Below are 20,988 nucleotides of genomic sequence, written 5' to 3' on the forward strand. Positions count from 1 at the left end.
AGCTAGCTTCCTCCAATCTTACAGATATTGTGAAAAGGATAAATGGCTTCACATGACTTTGGATTGGAGTGGCTTTTCATCAGGGAAGGAGATGGGACATCTTGTTTTCCATCCACTCTTCAGAAATTTCGTCAGAATAAAAAGGTGTTATGAAGTTTATTATTTTTTCCTCTGTTTGAAAAACACTGTTCTGTTTATTTGCACCTGTAAGAAAATTTCATGATCCAAGTGTCAGACAAAACCCAGGAACTTCTGATAATATTGGTGGACTCATAGATTATAAACAAAATTGTTTTTAATTTCTAGACATCTGCTATTTCAATGGCTATTTAAATCTTTTATTCTAAATAATCCATCCTTTAGCAGGGGAGGTTTCAAGGTGTTGCCTTGGTTTTCTTCAGGAGCTGATAGCTAAAACACTGTCCTGTATTGGTAGATCCTTCTTGAAGTCTGTTCTGCATCCTTTCTGTTACTCTAGCCTGAAGTACCTTTTCATAGACACTTCTCTTTAAATAGAAAGTTATCTTGCTGTTTAAGGTCCCACAGGAAGTCAAAGACCAAAAGACGACTCTGAGCTCACAGTGGCAGCTGGTTGAAGAGTATTATTTCCACTGGTAGAGAGGTTACAGTTGTATGAAAAGTTGAATATAGGAGTGTGTGTATTATTTTAAATCAGTATACTGGATTTGTTTCATTTTTAAAAGCATCGTAGGTCAGGATTACCTCATAGTCAGATTTGTTCGTAAACAGAATTTTAGCTGATTTCCTGCTCTACTGCATCTTCGGTGTAAGTGTAAAGAAAAGCTGGAGCACTCATAAAGTCTGATTTTACTGTTTTATATGGGGGGATGGCTTCTCTCAGCCTTTCTCATTTGTATTTCCTGATAACTGCTTCTACCATTATGTTTTAAGAAACTAGTAAATTAGTTCATTATGTTCCAAATTTAAGATGTCATTCTTTTATTGGATGGATGACAGAAGTCTGAAAACATCTTGCAGTTGTCCAGCTTGCATGTATGATCTGAGAGCAGGTTAGCTCAGATGAGCTTGACTTTCTGAATGCATAGCTTCCATTCAGACGGGGAGGCACTGGCTTGGTGAGACATAGCCCACTTACAGAAACATCATTGCGCTTTAGTTACTGAAAATCTTCTTGGTGCACTGAATATATGTGTAATGTAACTCATAAATATGTCATCTTCTCATCATCTTAAACCAAGTTAATGGTGTCAGTGTCCACTCTTACTGAAACAGCCCAGAATCATTGGAGCGCAGACACACCTACAGCAGCTTTCACTTTACTGTTGAATAATAGATTTTCTTTTCCCAATTACTTGGTTTGGAAACACAGTTGTGTCATTCTCTGTGAGTCACTAAGAGATCAGATTTCTAATAGTGAGTGCTGGATTGTGAAAGAAGCAAAGTAATCATCTTAATTCTTACATGCCAGCAGATTCTAAGTGTCCAGTGAGAACCAGTTAGACTGCACAAGCTATATATTATAGCTTTATATATTATATATTTCAGAGCTAGCGTGTCAGTTGTCATTCCCACAGCAGCTTCTGGAATTGTTGTTTGGGGGAATTCAGACACTGAAGTCTGAAATGCATCACTATGGGCAAGTATCTGAGGTGGGAGCGCTGAGTATGCCAATGATGTACTAAGGTTTGTTTTACTCAAGCACGACTTCCTCTTCAGAAGAGCAGAGTGAAAATTCACAGGTGCTTATAATGGCCAAGAGTATCTGACATAGTCTTGCTAGGCAAACTGTTACTATCAGGATAAAAAGGGAAAAGAATTACTGAGGATATGTGATTTTCCAGAACAGCTGGATTGATGGACATGTTGCAGTAACCTCCTGACAACTAGTTCCCATGCATGTGGGATTATAAATGAAGCAATCTTGCATCAGCACAGCTTTTTCCTGCTGTGTGAATCTCATATGCCCAATTTAATTGGAAAATTTGTTTTCCTGAATAGTGCTACCTAGCTGGGATTCCAGTCCTTTCACTGTTCTGTTTCCTTCTATTAGATCATGCATATGAAAGCAGCATAAAAGCCATCAAAACAGTCTATATCCCGCTTAATGGATATGTTTGTTAAATTAAATAAATTCATCTCTTCAGAATTCTCTGACAATCAGGATACATTTGGCCTATCAAGTGCTAAAACTGCACTTAATAAATAGGCAAAATATATTTTATCTGGATCAGATGCTGCACAATTCAGTGTTGGTAAATTCTGATTTAAACTATTATAAGTGACTCAAGTTGAAAATGCTCTCTGGGTTGCTCAGGTGCAACAAATTAATGTTTAGATTTTTATATTTGTATGGACTGTTTAATGATTCACCAGGTGCCTCCAAGTTCAGTAAACATCAAAAATTGCTGTGGGATTCATACCTTTAGAAATTTTTATAAGAAATTATGGGTAATGGACATTTTTTCAGGGGTTAGAAAGTGGTAGAATTTTAGGTTCTTCTGCAGGTTTGAGTTTTACTGTGTAGTACAAGGTTGGCAAATCTGATCATTTGAATCGGTAAATAAAGCTGATAAGTAATTTATGAGTAAATTAAGTATATTTTTCAGAAAATAAGGTAATAAAATTCCATAGCAGTTTTTCATATAAATGCTTTTTTGAAGGACATTTTCATTTACAAGCCCTGTAACCTCCTTATTTAGGATGGAAATATACTTGGCTTTTTCTAATTCATACAAGAGACTGAGGGGGAATAATGAATGCTGATTCATCTGGCAGAAATGTTAGTGATGATTGGGGGGGAGCTGTTTATTTCTTTTAATCTAGACTCCTCAGCCTATTTTAAAGCACTTAATTATATGTTAATTCAGAATTAAATGAGTTAAATTTAAACCTTGTGAATTTGTTACAGTGCCTAATGTGGATCAGAATGATGACATACAATATATATCCTTGTGTATGGTATAGAGTTTCAACAGGGTCTTTAATTGGCACAAGCTTGTGGTTTTGGACTTAACTTTATCCCACAAACTTGCTTTAACACTCCCTGCTTTGAACTGAGGGGGAAATGCAGTCATTAATCAGAAGATTGGCCATTAAATGTTTTTAAAAATCGTAAATGTGCACACATCTGTAGCCATGTATTGATTTTAAATTGTAGTTAATAACTGATTTAGGTAGCTGTCAGGTAGCTGAAGGTCTGTAGTCATTCTGATACTCTTTCACTGAAGGCAAAGAGTGTCATAGCTGCCTTCTTACAAAATTAAACAAAATATCGAGACCTTGAGTTTCATGCAGCATGCTGTAAACATGAGAGAGGGTGACTGTGGTTCTTCCTTGATGAAGTGGTGTGGAAATTTTCGTGAACCTCTGCTCAAAGCTCTCTGCAATTGAATATCCCTCTACAAAACTAAATTTGCATTAAAGTCCATCCCTAATGAGAAAGACACCTAGGTCATATTGAAATTAATTGTTACATGGTAAAAAATGTACTCCTGAATTGGATCATCGAAGCTTTGAACACTGTTTAATATCAGAAAATTGCTTATATCACAGTCTATCTGCAGGACAGTTGCTATGTATAGAAGTTAAACATCTTTGGGGTTTTTTGTAATTTGAGACATAGTCTGCAAGGCAAATCCAACTGAAACATTATTACATGTACCTGCTTACAGAGGCGATTCAACTTGGGTTGCTTTTACAATGCGATTTGGGAGACATTGAAATGCACATATCCCAGAATCAGAAAAGCAGCAAGAAGTGGGAAAGAAATGAAAGGGATCAATTTGTGATCTTTTTAAAAATATCAGAAGCATGTTCTTTTCAGTATGGTTCTAAATACGGCACCTATTCTTAAGTTCAGAGGTGTCGTTCTTCTGAAGTTCGGTTCTTGGGTAGCAGAGTATTGTGTAAGGCTATGGGATGAATATTCTCTTACTAACTTTAGGGAAAATTTCTTAGGTGAGCTGCTTCATAATACCTTAAATGTTTATTTCCTGAGGAGCTGAAAAAGGAAAAGTCTTTTCACCTTATTGAACAAGATTTTGAGGCATATAAGAAATTTCCGAAATCTGCAAAACTGCTGCTGCTACTTGCTCTTGCCCTGATGGTGAAGTTTCTAAAGGACAGAAAGTAAGAACTGTGAAATACTGTTTTCCATCATTCTTGCTCTTTCAGTCTCAGTTTAACCCAGAGAGACATACTGCACTGTAAAAGTTTCCAGATAAGACAACCTGTGGCGTAATTGCAGAGGCTAGGCAGGAGAAGAGAAGGGCTAAATCTGAAGGGGTGGTCACGTTTCTCTGTCAGTATGGATCTGAGCATTGCAGGTTAGGCTCATTTCCAGTATTTCACAGTAATTATCTAGCATACCGCTCTTCTGTCATCGTCATCAAAGAGTGCAGGCAGCAAAACCACTTGCACCTTCCAGTAGGCTGGTCACTTTCAATAAAGGTGTCATGAGAGTTGCTCTCTAAATTATATTTGACTTGTACTGTATAAATGAATGAGTTCAACAGTGAATGCCACATAATTGTGTTTTGCAGCTAGATAATGTTATAATTATGACACCCAGTAGTATGTAACATTATGAATTTACATGCTTGATTGAGCAAAACATGTTAAAATTACAATATGCTTGAAACTCAGTGGAGCTTAACTCTCTGCAGTAAGGCACAGACTTCAGTGCGATTAAATTTAAGCACATGCTTGAAATTCCCTCTAACTTGGGCAGAAGCTGGAGGAAATACCCATGGTATTTTCAGGTATATTCTCTCCTTTGACCTCAGAGAAGGAACTCTAGCTTGATGCAGAAAGATATATATGAAACCCACAGGATTTACAAGTGACCTAACTACCTTTCTGACTGTAGAATTTGCATTCATCACAGGTACAGAAAGTCCTTTGAACCTTAAGTGTTACTTCTCTAAAATGCCTTACTTGCACTACTAATACTTTGTATTTTGGAGTTCCCTACATAAACTGTGTATTTACAACACGCCTCCATAGAAATGACTTGTGGGAAAATAAAAGTGCTTTCTGAATGTGAAATACATCTGTTCATTTGGAAGTGCAGCCACATAGGTGTGTTACAGGTATGCTGTCAGATTATGTAAGAGCTCTAATGTAAATGCAGATGTAAATAATGTTTGGGGTTTGTTTTTAAGTATTCACTAAGGCTTTTAAGTATTCACTTTCAAGGAGGCTTTGTTTTCAAATTTACCAGTTTACCATTTAAGGCCAGGCTGGATGTGGTTCTGGGCAACATGATCTAGTTGAAGATGTCCCTGTTCATTGCAGGGGGGCTGAACTAGATGAGCTTTGAAGAGCCCTTCCAACACAAACTATTCTATGATTCTGTGACTTCTGGAAGCCATGTGGTGCAAGCCACCTGCTCAAGCAAGGCCACCCAGAGTCAGTTGCCAGTCTTCAGTCACCCTCACAGGGAGAGGGTGTTTCCGGATGTTCAGAGGAAACCTGTGTTTCAGTTCCTGCCAGTTGCTGCCACTGGGCACCACTGAAGAGAGCCTGGCTGTGTCCTCTTTGCGCCTTCTTTTCAGGTATTCATATACATTGGTAACATCCCCCTGAGCCTTCTCCAGGCAGAACAGCCCCAGTTCTCCCAGTCTTCCTCTTAGGAGAGATGACCCAGTCCCTCTGTGGACTGTCTCTAGCATGTCCAAGTCTCTGTTGTAGTGGGGAACCCAGAACTGGGCACCGCACTCAAGGCATGGCCTCACCAGTACTGAGCAGAGGGGGAAGAATCCCTTCTCTTCTGCTGGCAGTGCTTTGGATACCATTAATCATCTTTGCAGCAAGGGCGTGTTAATGGGTTGTGTTCAACTTGGTGTCCACAAGGACCCCCAGGTTCTTTTGTGCTGAGCTGATTTCCAGCACTTATTGGTGCATGGGATGGTTATTCTCCAGGTACTGGAGCAGGACCTAGCACTTTTTATGCAACTAACTTACTGTACTCCTTTAGTGTGCTGTATTTTAATAGACAAACATAGTTGCCAGATGGAAGGACAGTTCCACGTTGCTTTGTAAATTCCGAACAGCATTCGGGATCTTGGAAGAGCTGAAGAACCTCAGTTACTTTTCCAGATTGAAAACTCTACGTCCTTTGCTGCAGCATAGGAGATAAGAAAAAAAAATGGAAATAGATACAATGTTTTCCTCTTCTAAGCATCTCTTATTTTCTGTCCAGATTATTTAACTGTCATAGAAAAATAGGCAGAAAATAGTACATGATTAAAATAGATATAAATGTACTTCATTGACGTTGATGTTCTCAAATGCTTTCATTAGCAGCATTCTGTATCCGCCTCATCTTTTGTAGCTAAATGGTCTATTGTGTCTTGTCATGGGCACTAATGTTCTTTGGAAAAGATATGAATCCTGAGGTTTGTGCACACAAGCCCTCTTTTAATCTCACAAATATTGTGAGCATGACTTCAGTCAGTAAAAGAGCTAGCTTCCTCCAATCTTACAGATATTGTGAAAAGGATAAATGGCTTCACATGACTTTGGATTGGAGTGGCTTTTCATCAGGGAAGGAGATGGGACATCTTGTTTTCCATCCACTCTTCAGAAATTTCGTCAGAATAAAAAGGTGTTATGAAGTTTATTATTTTTTCCTCTGTTTGAAAAACACTGTTCTGTTTATTTGCACCTGTAAGAAAATTTCATGATCCAAGTGTCAGACAAAACCCAGGAACTTCTGATAATATTGGTGGACTCATAGATTATAAACAAAATTGTTTTTAATTTCTAGACATCTGCTATTTCAATGGCTATTTAAATCTTTTATTCTAAATAATCCATCCTTTAGCAGGGGAGGTTTCAAGGTGTTGCCTTGGTTTTCTTCAGGAGCTGATAGCTAAAACACTGTCCTGTATTGGTAGATCCTTCTTGAAGTCTGTTCTGCATCCTTTCTGTTACTCTAGCCTGAAGTACCTTTTCATAGACACTTCTCTTTAAATAGAAAGTTATCTTGCTGTTTAAGGTCCCACAGGAAGTCAAAGACCAAAAGACGACTCTGAGCTCACAGTGGCAGCTGGTTGAAGAGTATTATTTCCACTGGTAGAGAGGTTACAGTTGTATGAAAAGTTGAATATAGGAGTGTGTGTATTATTTTAAATCAGTATACTGGATTTGTTTCATTTTTAAAAGCATCGTAGGTCAGGATTACCTCATAGTCAGATTTGTTCGTAAACAGAATTTTAGCTGATTTCCTGCTCTACTGCATCTTCGGTGTAAGTGTAAAGAAAAGCTGGAGCACTCATAAAGTCTGATTTTACTGTTTTATATGGGGGGATGGCTTCTCTCAGCCTTTCTCATTTGTATTTCCTGATAACTGCTTCTACCATTATGTTTTAAGAAACTAGTAAATTAGTTCATTATGTTCCAAATTTAAGATGTCATTCTTTTATTGGATGGATGACAGAAGTCTGAAAACATCTTGCAGTTGTCCAGCTTGCATGTATGATCTGAGAGCAGGTTAGCTCAGATGAGCTTGACTTTCTGAATGCATAGCTTCCATTCAGACGGGGAGGCACTGGCTTGGTGAGACATAGCCCACTTACAGAAACATCATTGCGCTTTAGTTACTGAAAATCTTCTTGGTGCACTGAATATATGTGTAATGTAACTCATAAATATGTCATCTTCTCATCATCTTAAACCAAGTTAATGGTGTCAGTGTCCACTCTTACTGAAACAGCCCAGAATCATTGGAGCGCAGACACACCTACAGCAGCTTTCACTTTACTGTTGAATAATAGATTTTCTTTTCCCAATTACTTGGTTTGGAAACACAGTTGTGTCATTCTCTGTGAGTCACTAAGAGATCAGATTTCTAATAGTGAGTGCTGGATTGTGAAAGAAGCAAAGTAATCATCTTAATTCTTACATGCCAGCAGATTCTAAGTGTCCAGTGAGAACCAGTTAGACTGCACAAGCTATATATTATAGCTTTATATATTATATATTTCAGAGCTAGCGTGTCAGTTGTCATTCCCACAGCAGCTTCTGGAATTGTTGTTTGGGGGAATTCAGACACTGAAGTCTGAAATGCATCACTATGGGCAAGTATCTGAGGTGGGAGCGCTGAGTATGCCAATGATGTACTAAGGTTTGTTTTACTCAAGCACGACTTCCTCTTCAGAAGAGCAGAGTGAAAATTCACAGGTGCTTATAATGGCCAAGAGTATCTGACATAGTCTTGCTAGGCAAACTGTTACTATCAGGATAAAAAGGGAAAAGAATTACTGAGGATATGTGATTTTCCAGAACAGCTGGATTGATGGACATGTTGCAGTAACCTCCTGACAACTAGTTCCCATGCATGTGGGATTATAAATGAAGCAATCTTGCATCAGCACAGCTTTTTCCTGCTGTGTGAATCTCATATGCCCAATTTAATTGGAAAATTTGTTTTCCTGAATAGTGCTACCTAGCTGGGATTCCAGTCCTTTCACTGTTCTGTTTCCTTCTATTAGATCATGCATATGAAAGCAGCATAAAAGCCATCAAAACAGTCTATATCCCGCTTAATGGATATGTTTGTTAAATTAAATAAATTCATCTCTTCAGAATTCTCTGACAATCAGGATACATTTGGCCTATCAAGTGCTAAAACTGCACTTAATAAATAGGCAAAATATATTTTATCTGGATCAGATGCTGCACAATTCAGTGTTGGTAAATTCTGATTTAAACTATTATAAGTGACTCAAGTTGAAAATGCTCTCTGGGTTGCTCAGGTGCAACAAATTAATGTTTAGATTTTTATATTTGTATGGACTGTTTAATGATTCACCAGGTGCCTCCAAGTTCAGTAAACATCAAAAATTGCTGTGGGATTCATACCTTTAGAAATTTTTATAAGAAATTATGGGTAATGGACATTTTTTCAGGGGTTAGAAAGTGGTAGAATTTTAGGTTCTTCTGCAGGTTTGAGTTTTACTGTGTAGTACAAGGTTGGCAAATCTGATCATTTGAATCGGTAAATAAAGCTGATAAGTAATTTATGAGTAAATTAAGTATATTTTTCAGAAAATAAGGTAATAAAATTCCATAGCAGTTTTTCATATAAATGCTTTTTTGAAGGACATTTTCATTTACAAGCCCTGTAACCTCCTTATTTAGGATGGAAATATACTTGGCTTTTTCTAATTCATACAAGAGACTGAGGGGGAATAATGAATGCTGATTCATCTGGCAGAAATGTTAGTGATGATTGGGGGGGAGCTGTTTATTTCTTTTAATCTAGACTCCTCAGCCTATTTTAAAGCACTTAATTATATGTTAATTCAGAATTAAATGAGTTAAATTTAAACCTTGTGAATTTGTTACAGTGCCTAATGTGGATCAGAATGATGACATACAATATATATCCTTGTGTATGGTATAGAGTTTCAACAGGGTCTTTAATTGGCACAAGCTTGTGGTTTTGGACTTAACTTTATCCCACAAACTTGCTTTAACACTCCCTGCTTTGAACTGAGGGGGAAATGCAGTCATTAATCAGAAGATTGGCCATTAAATGTTTTTAAAAATCGTAAATGTGCACACATCTGTAGCCATGTATTGATTTTAAATTGTAGTTAATAACTGATTTAGGTAGCTGTCAGGTAGCTGAAGGTCTGTAGTCATTCTGATACTCTTTCACTGAAGGCAAAGAGTGTCATAGCTGCCTTCTTACAAAATTAAACAAAATATCGAGACCTTGAGTTTCATGCAGCATGCTGTAAACATGAGAGAGGGTGACTGTGGTTCTTCCTTGATGAAGTGGTGTGGAAATTTTCGTGAACCTCTGCTCAAAGCTCTCTGCAATTGAATATCCCTCTACAAAACTAAATTTGCATTAAAGTCCATCCCTAATGAGAAAGACACCTAGGTCATATTGAAATTAATTGTTACATGGTAAAAAATGTACTCCTGAATTGGATCATCGAAGCTTTGAACACTGTTTAATATCAGAAAATTGCTTATATCACAGTCTATCTGCAGGACAGTTGCTATGTATAGAAGTTAAACATCTTTGGGGTTTTTTGTAATTTGAGACATAGTCTGCAAGGCAAATCCAACTGAAACATTATTACATGTACCTGCTTACAGAGGCGATTCAACTTGGGTTGCTTTTACAATGCGATTTGGGAGACATTGAAATGCACATATCCCAGAATCAGAAAAGCAGCAAGAAGTGGGAAAGAAATGAAAGGGATCAATTTGTGATCTTTTTAAAAATATCAGAAGCATGTTCTTTTCAGTATGGTTCTAAATACGGCACCTATTCTTAAGTTCAGAGGTGTCGTTCTTCTGAAGTTCGGTTCTTGGGTAGCAGAGTATTGTGTAAGGCTATGGGATGAATATTCTCTTACTAACTTTAGGGAAAATTTCTTAGGTGAGCTGCTTCATAATACCTTAAATGTTTATTTCCTGAGGAGCTGAAAAAGGAAAAGTCTTTTCACCTTATTGAACAAGATTTTGAGGCATATAAGAAATTTCCGAAATCTGCAAAACTGCTGCTGCTACTTGCTCTTGCCCTGATGGTGAAGTTTCTAAAGGACAGAAAGTAAGAACTGTGAAATACTGTTTTCCATCATTCTTGCTCTTTCAGTCTCAGTTTAACCCAGAGAGACATACTGCACTGTAAAAGTTTCCAGATAAGACAACCTGTGGCGTAATTGCAGAGGCTAGGCAGGAGAAGAGAAGGGCTAAATCTGAAGGGGTGGTCACGTTTCTCTGTCAGTATGGATCTGAGCATTGCAGGTTAGGCTCATTTCCAGTATTTCACAGTAATTATCTAGCATACCGCTCTTCTGTCATCGTCATCAAAGAGTGCAGGCAGCAAAACCACTTGCACCTTCCAGTAGGCTGGTCACTTTCAATAAAGGTGTCATGAGAGTTGCTCTCTAAATTATATTTGACTTGTACTGTATAAATGAATGAGTTCAACAGTGAATGCCACATAATTGTGTTTTGCAGCTAGATAATGTTATAATTATGACACCCAGTAGTATGTAACATTATGAATTTACATGCTTGATTGAGCAAAACATGTTAAAATTACAATATGCTTGAAACTCAGTGGAGCTTAACTCTCTGCAGTAAGGCACAGACTTCAGTGCGATTAAATTTAAGCACATGCTTGAAATTCCCTCTAACTTGGGCAGAAGCTGGAGGAAATACCCATGGTATTTTCAGGTATATTCTCTCCTTTGACCTCAGAGAAGGAACTCTAGCTTGATGCAGAAAGATATATATGAAACCCACAGGATTTACAAGTGACCTAACTACCTTTCTGACTGTAGAATTTGCATTCATCACAGGTACAGAAAGTCCTTTGAACCTTAAGTGTTACTTCTCTAAAATGCCTTACTTGCACTACTAATACTTTGTATTTTGGAGTTCCCTACATAAACTGTGTATTTACAACACGCCTCCATAGAAATGACTTGTGGGAAAATAAAAGTGCTTTCTGAATGTGAAATACATCTGTTCATTTGGAAGTGCAGCCACATAGGTGTGTTACAGGTATGCTGTCAGATTATGTAAGAGCTCTAATGTAAATGCAGATGTAAATAATGTTTGGGGTTTGTTTTTAAGTATTCACTAAGGCTTTTAAGTATTCACTTTCAAGGAGGCTTTGTTTTCAAATTTACCAGTTTGTGGGGAGTTTTGATTCCTACAGCTGATAAGATGCAGATGTTCAAATTTAGTTAAAACCTGACTGCATTACATCAGTGCAACTCCTTTAGGCACATGATTGTGTTGAAGATTGAGCTGTGACATGTTGAATTACCTCATAAAGTAGGCATCATGAAAGCTGCATCTAAATATGTTACCTCTCATCACATGCACCACAATAAATGATTGTGTAAATGTTCTTGGTGAATCCTAGTTGTAATATACATTACTTGCATGATTTAAACTGTCTTCAAACTGGTATAAGATAATATGTGCACACCTGCAAATTAAGCCAGCACTATGACCCAGGCACTTGTTAATTTCTGATGTTAAGAATAGTGAGGTTGCTGATACTTAAATTTTGTCTTTTTGAAAGCACATGTTCAAAAGCAACCATAACTTTGGGAAGAACACGTGTTCAGTTCAGACTGAACGATTACTGATAAGATGGTGCATATGAGGCAGTAAGACTCTGCATTTGTACCAGTTTGAAATGGTTCTCAAACCTGTCTTTGTTGAATCAATATGTATTCTGTCATGTAGATATTGTTTTACAAAGGAATTTGGCTGTTGGGTCAAAGCTATGTCATGTAATTTGACAGTGTCTTAATTAGATGTGTTTGGGGGGCACTTCGTTTAGTCTGGTTAAGATGTTAAATTGCTTTATAGAGCTTCCAGAATTACAGTTGCCAATTTTAAAGCTGATTTTCAAGTAAATTCAAGATTCGTACACACAGCAGTTATTGCAGAGCTTTCCATCTAGTAAACAGGTCCCTTGTAAAGAAAACACAGATAAATGGAGCTGTTCTAGGTGAAATTTCTGTCATTATAGCTATGCCACTTAAGGGCTGGGGTAAGTATGCCCTAGAGTCCAGCACTGGAAACAGTGTTGTATGCCAGTAAAAAGTATGTAAACTTATAAAATAGCATGGGTTTTGCCATTCCAAGACTCCTGTCACCTCTGTTAGGATTCATCATGGTACGTTTGCTAGTATAGTGGTCTTTGCAGAGCTCTATGAGTAAGAGTGTGGTCTAGGGCCATTGTGGAATACTGGCTTGTAACAGCCCAGTGTCCACCAGAAGATTCTATAATAAGTTTTCTTTCTTTTCCTCTACTCCTTTGCTTTTAGAATCATAAAACAGTTAGGGTTGGAAAGGACCTCAAGATCATCTAGTTCCAACCCCCCTGCCATGGGCAGGGACACCTCACACTAAACCAGATCACCCAAGGCTTCATCCAACCTGGTCTTGAACACTGCCAGGGATGGAGCATTCACTACCTCCCTGGGCAACCCAGTCCAGTGCCTCACCACCCTCACAGTAAAGAATTTCTTCCTTATATCCAGTCTAAACCTCTGCTGTTTAAGTTTCAACCCATTACCCCTTGTCCTATCACTACAGTCCCTAATGAGTAGTCCCTCCCCAGCATCCCTGTAAGCCCCCTTCAGATACCGGAAGGCCGCTATGAGGTCTCCACGCAGCCTTCTCTTCTCCAGGCTGAACAGCCCCAACTTTCTCAGCCTGTCTTCATATGGGAGGTGCTCCAGTCCCCTGATCATCCTCGTGGCCCTCCTCTGGACTTGTTCTAACAATTCCATGTCCTTTTGATGCTGAGGACACCAGAACTGCACACAATACTCCAAGTGAGGTCTGATGAGAGCAGAGTAGAGGGGCAGGATCACCTCCTTGGACCTGCTGGTCGCACTTCTCTTGATGCAGCCCAGGATACAGTTGGCTTTCTGGGCTGTGAGTGCACACTGAAGCTGGCTCATGTTCATTTTCTCATTGACCAACACCCCCAAGTCCTTCTCCGCAGTACTACAATGAATTTCCTTTTTGCCCAACCTGTAGCTGTGCCTGGGATTGCTCCGACCCAGGTGTAGGACCTTGCACTTGTCATGGTTAAACTTCATGAGGTTGGCATCAGCCCACCTTACAAGTGTGTCAAGGTCCCTCTGAATGGCATTCCTTCCCTCTAGTGTATCAACAGAATCACACAGCTTGGTGTCATCGGCAAACTTGCTGAGGGCACACTCAATTCCATTGACCATGTCAGCGACAAAAATATGGCTCTGTGTGTGTCTCTGTGGAATAAGAGAGTAGTCTTGAAAGGAGCTTGCAGTGGTATTGCCCGTCTGTCTAGTTCACCACATGTATTTTACTTCAGTTTTTCTAGATGCTTGTTGAGTTGTGATGACTCATGGGGAAATGCCTGCAGTGAGAACCAAGAACGAGGTTTGAGGTCCCAAAGGTTTTTCCCCAGGTCATGGCAGCTTTTGAGCACCTGCTCTCAGAGGGACAAAAAGTTTCAGCATCCTCCTTTTTCTTCTCCATGGCAGGACATGTAGGACATAGTAGGACAATACAAGGAGATAATAAGCCAGGCAACAAAAAGTTTATTGTAGCACAATTGTCATGAAGTTTTTGTCCTATTGATTTGATGGGAGATGAAATTTTGAAGAGCAGGCCCAGAATCTCTGTTTTCAGCACCTAACCATGAAGATACTCACCACACAAAGAAAACTCCTGAAACAGTCTTGAATGCACGTCCTAGCCTGCAGCTGTGTCTGTACCTCTGCTTGTTTAGAGAATTGTCTTTTGCAGGGTTGGGGGAATTCAAGTTGGCAAGTGTGAAAAGGAGAGCGAATACTGTATAGCTGTGTAACAGGCAGGCTGTATGGCTTTCCATTAGTGTAACCGATGATTGAAGTAGCTGTCAATACTTGGAACAAAATCAACACTGAAAAACTGGTCTTGGACTTTGCCAGCTGGTGTGGATAACCAGACACCCTAGGGCAAACTTTTTTAGCAGCAGTTCGGAGATTGAAACAATTGTTTGCAAATGATTTACTTAGTGCAGACACAGCTGCCTCAGTCTGATGGACTCCAGCGTGGTTTCTAAGCCAGGCATTTCCAGTTTCACACTGTCATTCAGTGTCTGATTCATCACATCAGATGGGCTCGTTCATTTTGGCCATTGTTTCCCTGCTTGTAAAATGGATGCAATCATAATCTGCTGGTTGTACTATCTGTCCACCTCACTTGAGCTATTGTGTGGGTCCGTTAATGTCTGTGCTCTGTGCCACAGCTGAATGGGAGACAATGGAGCCTGCAAGTGCTGGCAGTGACATCCTCCCAGTTGGGTAGCATTGAGAGAGAGACTGTGTATGCATCCCTCCAAGCCTTCTGGGACTTGGATATAATCACGGTGTCATGATGGGGGTTGAGTACCTCCCTCTGTCAGGCACGTCTGTACCATAGCATTCAAAAGATTTTACTGAGGGGTCTAAAAGATCTGGCATGTACAGAAATTTAGATGCTCTTTGTCACTTTTGATACTGGGAAATAAGTGGTCCTATACAGAGTGACAGAAGGGGTTTAGCACTAGCCTGGCAATTCCTGTCCCTGCATTGCTACAGAGTTCAGATGGGGTGTGAAGCGGTGACAGTCAGGGGACCCTTAGGCAAGTGAAGAGAAGCCATTCTTAGTAAAAGCTCTTGTACCATCAGCTGTCATGGATGTGCTTATGTGTGCAAGCACTTAAACCCTATTAATGTAACCTTTAGAGTCTTTGATTCTGAACTATTTAGCTCTGTAACATCTTCTTACTAATTACCTTGGTGCATTATTAGCAGTTATGTATCTCCATTGTGGTTGCTTGCTTACTTGAACATGCTGTTGTGCACCGAGTTCCCTCAGAGTACTTCCAAATAGTGTGTTGTTCCTACAAAAAACTGTCAGTGAAGAGGGAGATGGAGAGTAGATGAACTTTGGTATGAGAAGGGAGTTGGAATAATGAAGCACACACTGCCTCCAAGCTTATGAGTTGGACAGCCTATCCTGTACACCTGATGGAGCCAAAAGTGCTTTGATCTCATCTTGTTTCAAATTATAAAACACACAACCTAAATAGTACTGCTCTGCTTTAGGTCCTGGTTTCTTGTAAAATAATTTGCCTACTGATGTCTATTACTACTAAAGATTTTTATCAAAGAACTACTTCAGTATTTTCGCAAAGTTATATATGTTAAAAGAGTACCTGCTTCTTTAGATTCAGTGTGTTGTTGTAAGCCAAATTTAATATAGTAACTTCCACAGTGATTTAGGATTTAAGAGCTTTGATAGAGAGCATGTAAGAGGAAGGGGAAATAACAAAGACATTGTTTCCTGTGGGCTTTTCTGACTTAAAGCAACGTGTTGAGTTAAAGGGAATTGATTTGTGCTTCCTTTAAAAGTGGTGGGGAAGAGTTCAGGGACTCACAAAGCACAGACGTGTGATCTCTGGTGGAAATGGGGGTGGGAAACAGTATTGAACAATTCTGGTTCATGTTGCAAAAAAAAATGCCTTGCTTAGCTGCAGTGCTTATCACATAGTTTTGACTATTGTAAGCCTTTATGGTTTTTTTTTATCATAAGAAAACAGAATCTTGTAACAGTAAATTATTGCTTCAATAGCATTGGAAATGCGTCCTCAGAAATGCAGGCTCTTTCAGATAATTTCTGTGTTGAAATTCCTTTCCTTTGCAGATGAATTACTTCAGAAAGAGCAAAACTATTCTGATGATGTTTTGGCCAATATGATCAGTGAACCCAGAATCAGCTATGGAAACGATGCTCTCATGCCTTCGCTGACAGAAACTAAGACTACAGTTGAACTTCTGCCAGTGGATGGAGAATTCAGCCTAGATGACCTTCAGCCATGGCATCCATTTGGTGTTGATTCTGTTCCAGCCAATACTGAAAATGAAGGTATGTACAGTAAGGGGAGGAACCACAGAGCATTCTGAGTTGAGCTTTGTGGTTTCTCTTCACATTGTTCCCTGAAAATTGACGTCTTTCTGATGTAAGCAGGATAGAGTTCCTCAGATATAAGTTCAGAACTTGTCTACTGTGTCCCTTTGATGGACACAGTAGAATTTAGACACGCAATAGCTTTCAGTGTTGAGCTTACTTTCCTTGAAAAGCAAATCAAAATAAATTACCACAGATTATGAGTGACTCTCTTAGAAAATACATGGCAATTAGCTAAGGTAGCTCAGGAAGTTGTTAGATTTGTGCCATGATGAGATCAGTGTTTTAGTTAAGGAAAAGCTTTGTGTTTGCTGGTATAATAATTATTACACATCCTTCACAATCCTAGCATGAGAGTTTATTTTATTTCCACACACACACTGGTTGTCTGGACTGTACTGCAGCAGTATTCCTGCATAGTCGCAAATGCAGCTAGTTAGTGAAAACTTTTTTTTCTGAGTATTTCATGTTGCTCATGGACTAATTTATTGAAGTGGCTGCATACTTCTTTAATAATTTATGCATAATCTGGAATTGGTAGTTAACTTAGGTGCCAGAGCCAATTAATCAGAAACCTGAGGGACTTGAATCCTGTCGTTAAGGTTTCTCCCATTGTGTTTGTTTTCATTTATCAGTTCAACTCTGCTGTCGTTAGTGCTAAATTAATCACATAAGTGAAAGTTTGTTACTGCAAAGCAGCAGATTCACAGAGGCTGGAACTGCAGAAGTCCTTTTTCAGGCAAATTTATAATTCCTAACTGAACTGCACAGACATTAACCTCCCTCAGAAATCTCTGAAACCACTGGCTTAGCCTGTACCTGCTCTCAGAATGAGTTCTGGTACCAGCCTTAGTTGGCAGTTAGTCTCACTTAGCACAACATATGACTGTTGGCAACTGGGTTCTTGAGAGATGAAACATGGGATGTTGATTTGCCAGGTCTCAGGTTGATGCCAGATGAAATCAGTGGAGTCAGAACCAGTTCTGTTGTCAAAGTGGATCGTCCCTAGGAGTCAGAGAAGGCCAAGATGAAATGAATGAGTATCTGAGCAAAGGTCAACAAGTCAGTGAAGCAAAATTTGAGGGGAAGAGGAGAGGCTGGTCAGGAGTGGGGCTAAAATCAGACTGCCAGGGGGTCAACACTACAGATAGGAAGCAAGTGAAAGTGCAGAAGGAGAGGTAGTGCAAACTAAAAGGACTGGCCAGCAGCAAGAACCAGAAGGCAGGAGATGATGACAAGGACTCCAGATATGTCTGCAGGGCACTTGCAGTCAAGTGATGTGCTGAGTCTCTGAGAGCAGCTGGCTGGATTGCATCAGATGCTGGTGAGTAGTACAGATGGCTGACCAGGCTGGCCGCTGGTGTCTGTCCTGCAGGAGTATTCCAGTACAGCTCTGGCTGCTGCTTCTCCGATAGCTGAAGCATGCAGGGCATCAGTTTCTATACCCACTGACTGCTTTCATGAAACTTTGTGAGAGTTAATTACTTTTGAAGTCTGTCCTCCCAGCTTTCAAAATTTAACTGATTTCAGTCACCAAGTTCATAAGTTATTGGGTAGACAGGTGAACCCAGACATACCCACAGTATAATCCTTCAGAAACCTGGGAAGCCCAGAGTTTAATAATGAAAAGTACATACTTTAGTGTGGCACTGAATTCCCAGAGGTAAATACATTGAGTACGGTTCTTTCAAAATGTATGACATCAAATAAGAAACAAAACCTCTCCTGCCTTGAATAAGATACTGTTTAATTATTAATCCTGTGTATTTTAATGCACTGCGTGGTTTCTTGCAGCACTTCTTAATGTTTACTGTGGGAACATCTTTTAACTTTCATACCTTTTAAGTTGTTGGGGTTTCAGGTTGGGGTTTATTTTTGATGTCAGGGTTGTATTTGTCATAAAATTAGGGCAGCAAACAATTCTGTTGGGCCAGCCATTATCAGCGTTTAAGTCTGCATAGCTAGAAATTATTTAAAGACTTAAACCTCTTCAAGTCCTTCTTGTTTCCCGTTGCTCTTCTCTTTCAACTACCCAGACCACAATGTCGTTAATGTGCTCATGCCTACAATATCTTTTTTTCCTCTCTTTAGATACCCTCTCTACACCCTTGCCCATAGTATTAAAGGGAAATTTCACAGCCTTGTCTTTTTCCTTTGTCTTTGTCTGTCATCTCTTTGTTCCAGAAACCCAGGACTAAATGTGCCATTTGTCCTTGCTTCCCATACCTGTTTTCTTCTGTGGCCATGGTCTAATCGCAGGCTTTGTCTAAATTGCTTCCAAAAACATGTCTGTCCTGTTATAATATTTGGAAGTAGCAAGAAGGAAATAACAATTGTCACAATTTTCTCCTTTTTTTTTCTCCTTTCCCTCTCCACTGAAGGTCTTTTTGCATAGTTTGTTTTTCACACAGTAAGTTCCCCTTACGCAGTGAGGTTTTTGTATTTTATGAAGTCATTCAGAGCAAGTCATTCCTATTTCTTAACAAGTAACAGTTCATCAAAAAAGGCATAAGTTCAAAAACAATGTACTAGGGAAACCTCAAATACAGGAATGTGACTAACTGTTGCAGTATTAGTGATAATCTCTTGCTGCTGGGAGATGCTGAGCATGCCATCACAGGTAAGAAGAGAACTGAACATCTCGGCTCCCATTTACTTGGATGAGGGCTGAGGGTGCTCAGCACTGTCAAGAAAATCACAGCATGTTCCACACAGACAACATGGTACCTGGGAAATCTGCTGAGCAGTTGGTCCAGCAGATGTCAGAGACCACCAGAGGAATTTCAGATGTCAAACAAGTTACCAGTTCATTTGTTAATACTGTTTTGGTCTAGTTTGAAAGCTGAAGTCAACTTTGTTTTAAACTCTGCTGAACAGAAATCCAGAGTGCTAACATCTAATCATGCAGATAGGTTTCTAGGTAGAATGAGAGCCTCAGCTTCCTCACTGCAAAGAGCTGCTGCACTGGATAAGCAGTATTTCTTCAGTCCTGAGCAGGCACACCAAGTAAATCGTTCACCTCACTGCAAATTTGCATTACTGTCAAAACAAATTTCTGATGGGACCACTGACATGTGAGAGGCAACTAAACAAATCCTGGAGCTGGCTGGATTAGGACCTGGGATCCCACCCCGTTCGGCACAGTCACAGCGCCAGGCCTTGTTTTTAAGGAGCCGTTCAAGAAATGCTTATACCAAAACGTGGAAGGAAATGCAGCCATTAAGTCTTAGTTTCAGAGTATCCAGTGTTCTGCATACAAGTGATGAAGTTAAAATACTACAAAAAATACCTTAGGTTTGTCATTAGTTCTCATGCCTGTTTTCTGCCATGGCCGTGATCTAATCCCAGCTTCCAGCCAGAGATATTGATAGTGTATTGGATTGGTACATTGCCATATAATCTCATGGCTTCATAACTCAATTTGAAATTTTCCAGTCTAAACTGCATGTTTAGGTAAAAGGATGGGGTTTATGCAGTTTACTGAAATTGCTTTTTCTGATGAATGAGTGCAAAATAGTGTAAAATTCAAAAGACCTTGAAAGTATAGGTAGCTCAGTATTTTCTGAAAGAATTTCCTTCCTTGTATTTTCCCTGTAAATGTCCACAGGGATGAATCCAAAGCACTACACCATACACAACACAGCTTGCGTGGCTGAGCATATGTCTAGCGTGTTGCAGTACAAATCAGGCTAACAAAAAACGCTGTCTGAGGGCACTGCAGAAGGCACCACCAAACTGTCAGGAAACTGTCTTAACAATGAAAAATGCACTTTCAGCAGTGGGGGCAAAACCCCAATAGCTGTGAAGCTCTAACAAGGCTTGTGATCATTTTGCCAGTGGGTACCTGGGTATTGTGTTTTACCCTTTGTATTTTACAAGTTATAGTTAGCTTTAGTGATAAATTACTCATCTGAAGTGAGATTTTTTTGTGAATGTACTGTCTTTGTCTTTAAGACCGGGCCAGTTACTCCCCTCAACACTTTTCTTGGTGGGTGAATATCATATACCTCTTCTCACCTGCCGGTTTGTACTAAATTTGAGCTTTTTGATTCACCTTGATTTTACTTTCGGAAAGAGAAGCAACGATGGTCTCTCTTTCTCTTGAGATGCATTAGCATTAGATACATGGTGGGTTGTAGAGCCTGTATGAAACCTGCATAGTCAGTGTAAGCAGATATCTACCAATTGTGAGGCTATTTGGAAAATTTTCAGTCTTAATTCTGTGTATTTCTGTGCACATGGAAGTGTGTTGAAGATAAATACGATTCTGGAGCATCAAAATGAATGCATAATAAGAGATCACATCTTACAGCTGCAATTGTTAATGAAAGCTGTAGTAGGTTTAAACTTCTCCCCTCTATATCAGCTGTTGAGAGGTACTGTGATCCAGCAGGGGAGGCAGTGAGGAAACCCACAGACAAGACTTTCAGAGTTAACTGCCCATTAGTACTGGGGCAAGAGCTAGCAGGTTTTGAAATGCAGCTGTAATCCAAAAGGTGGCAGCTCTCCAGAAACCAGCCTTTCTTT

At 39.5% G+C, this 20,988-nt stretch overlaps 1 protein-coding gene across 3 annotated transcripts in view; it reads left to right on the plus strand.

The window, feature by feature from the left end:
- The window catches only part of APP (amyloid beta precursor protein), a 210,389-nt gene that overhangs the window by 166,153 nt on the left and 23,248 nt on the right, over positions 1-20,988 (plus strand). For all 3 annotated transcript variants that reach the window (XM_034074572.1, XM_034074573.1, XM_034074574.1), the window contains one exon: positions 16,198-16,419. In XM_034074572.1, the coding sequence (XP_033930463.1) occupies positions 16,198-16,419 (222 nt within the window). The remainder of the gene's footprint in view (positions 1-16,197; positions 16,420-20,988) is intronic.

This window comes from Melopsittacus undulatus, chromosome 2 (assembly GCF_012275295.1).
Source record: "Melopsittacus undulatus isolate bMelUnd1 chromosome 2, bMelUnd1.mat.Z, whole genome shotgun sequence".
Lineage (NCBI taxonomy): Eukaryota > Metazoa > Chordata > Aves > Psittaciformes > Psittaculidae > Melopsittacus > Melopsittacus undulatus.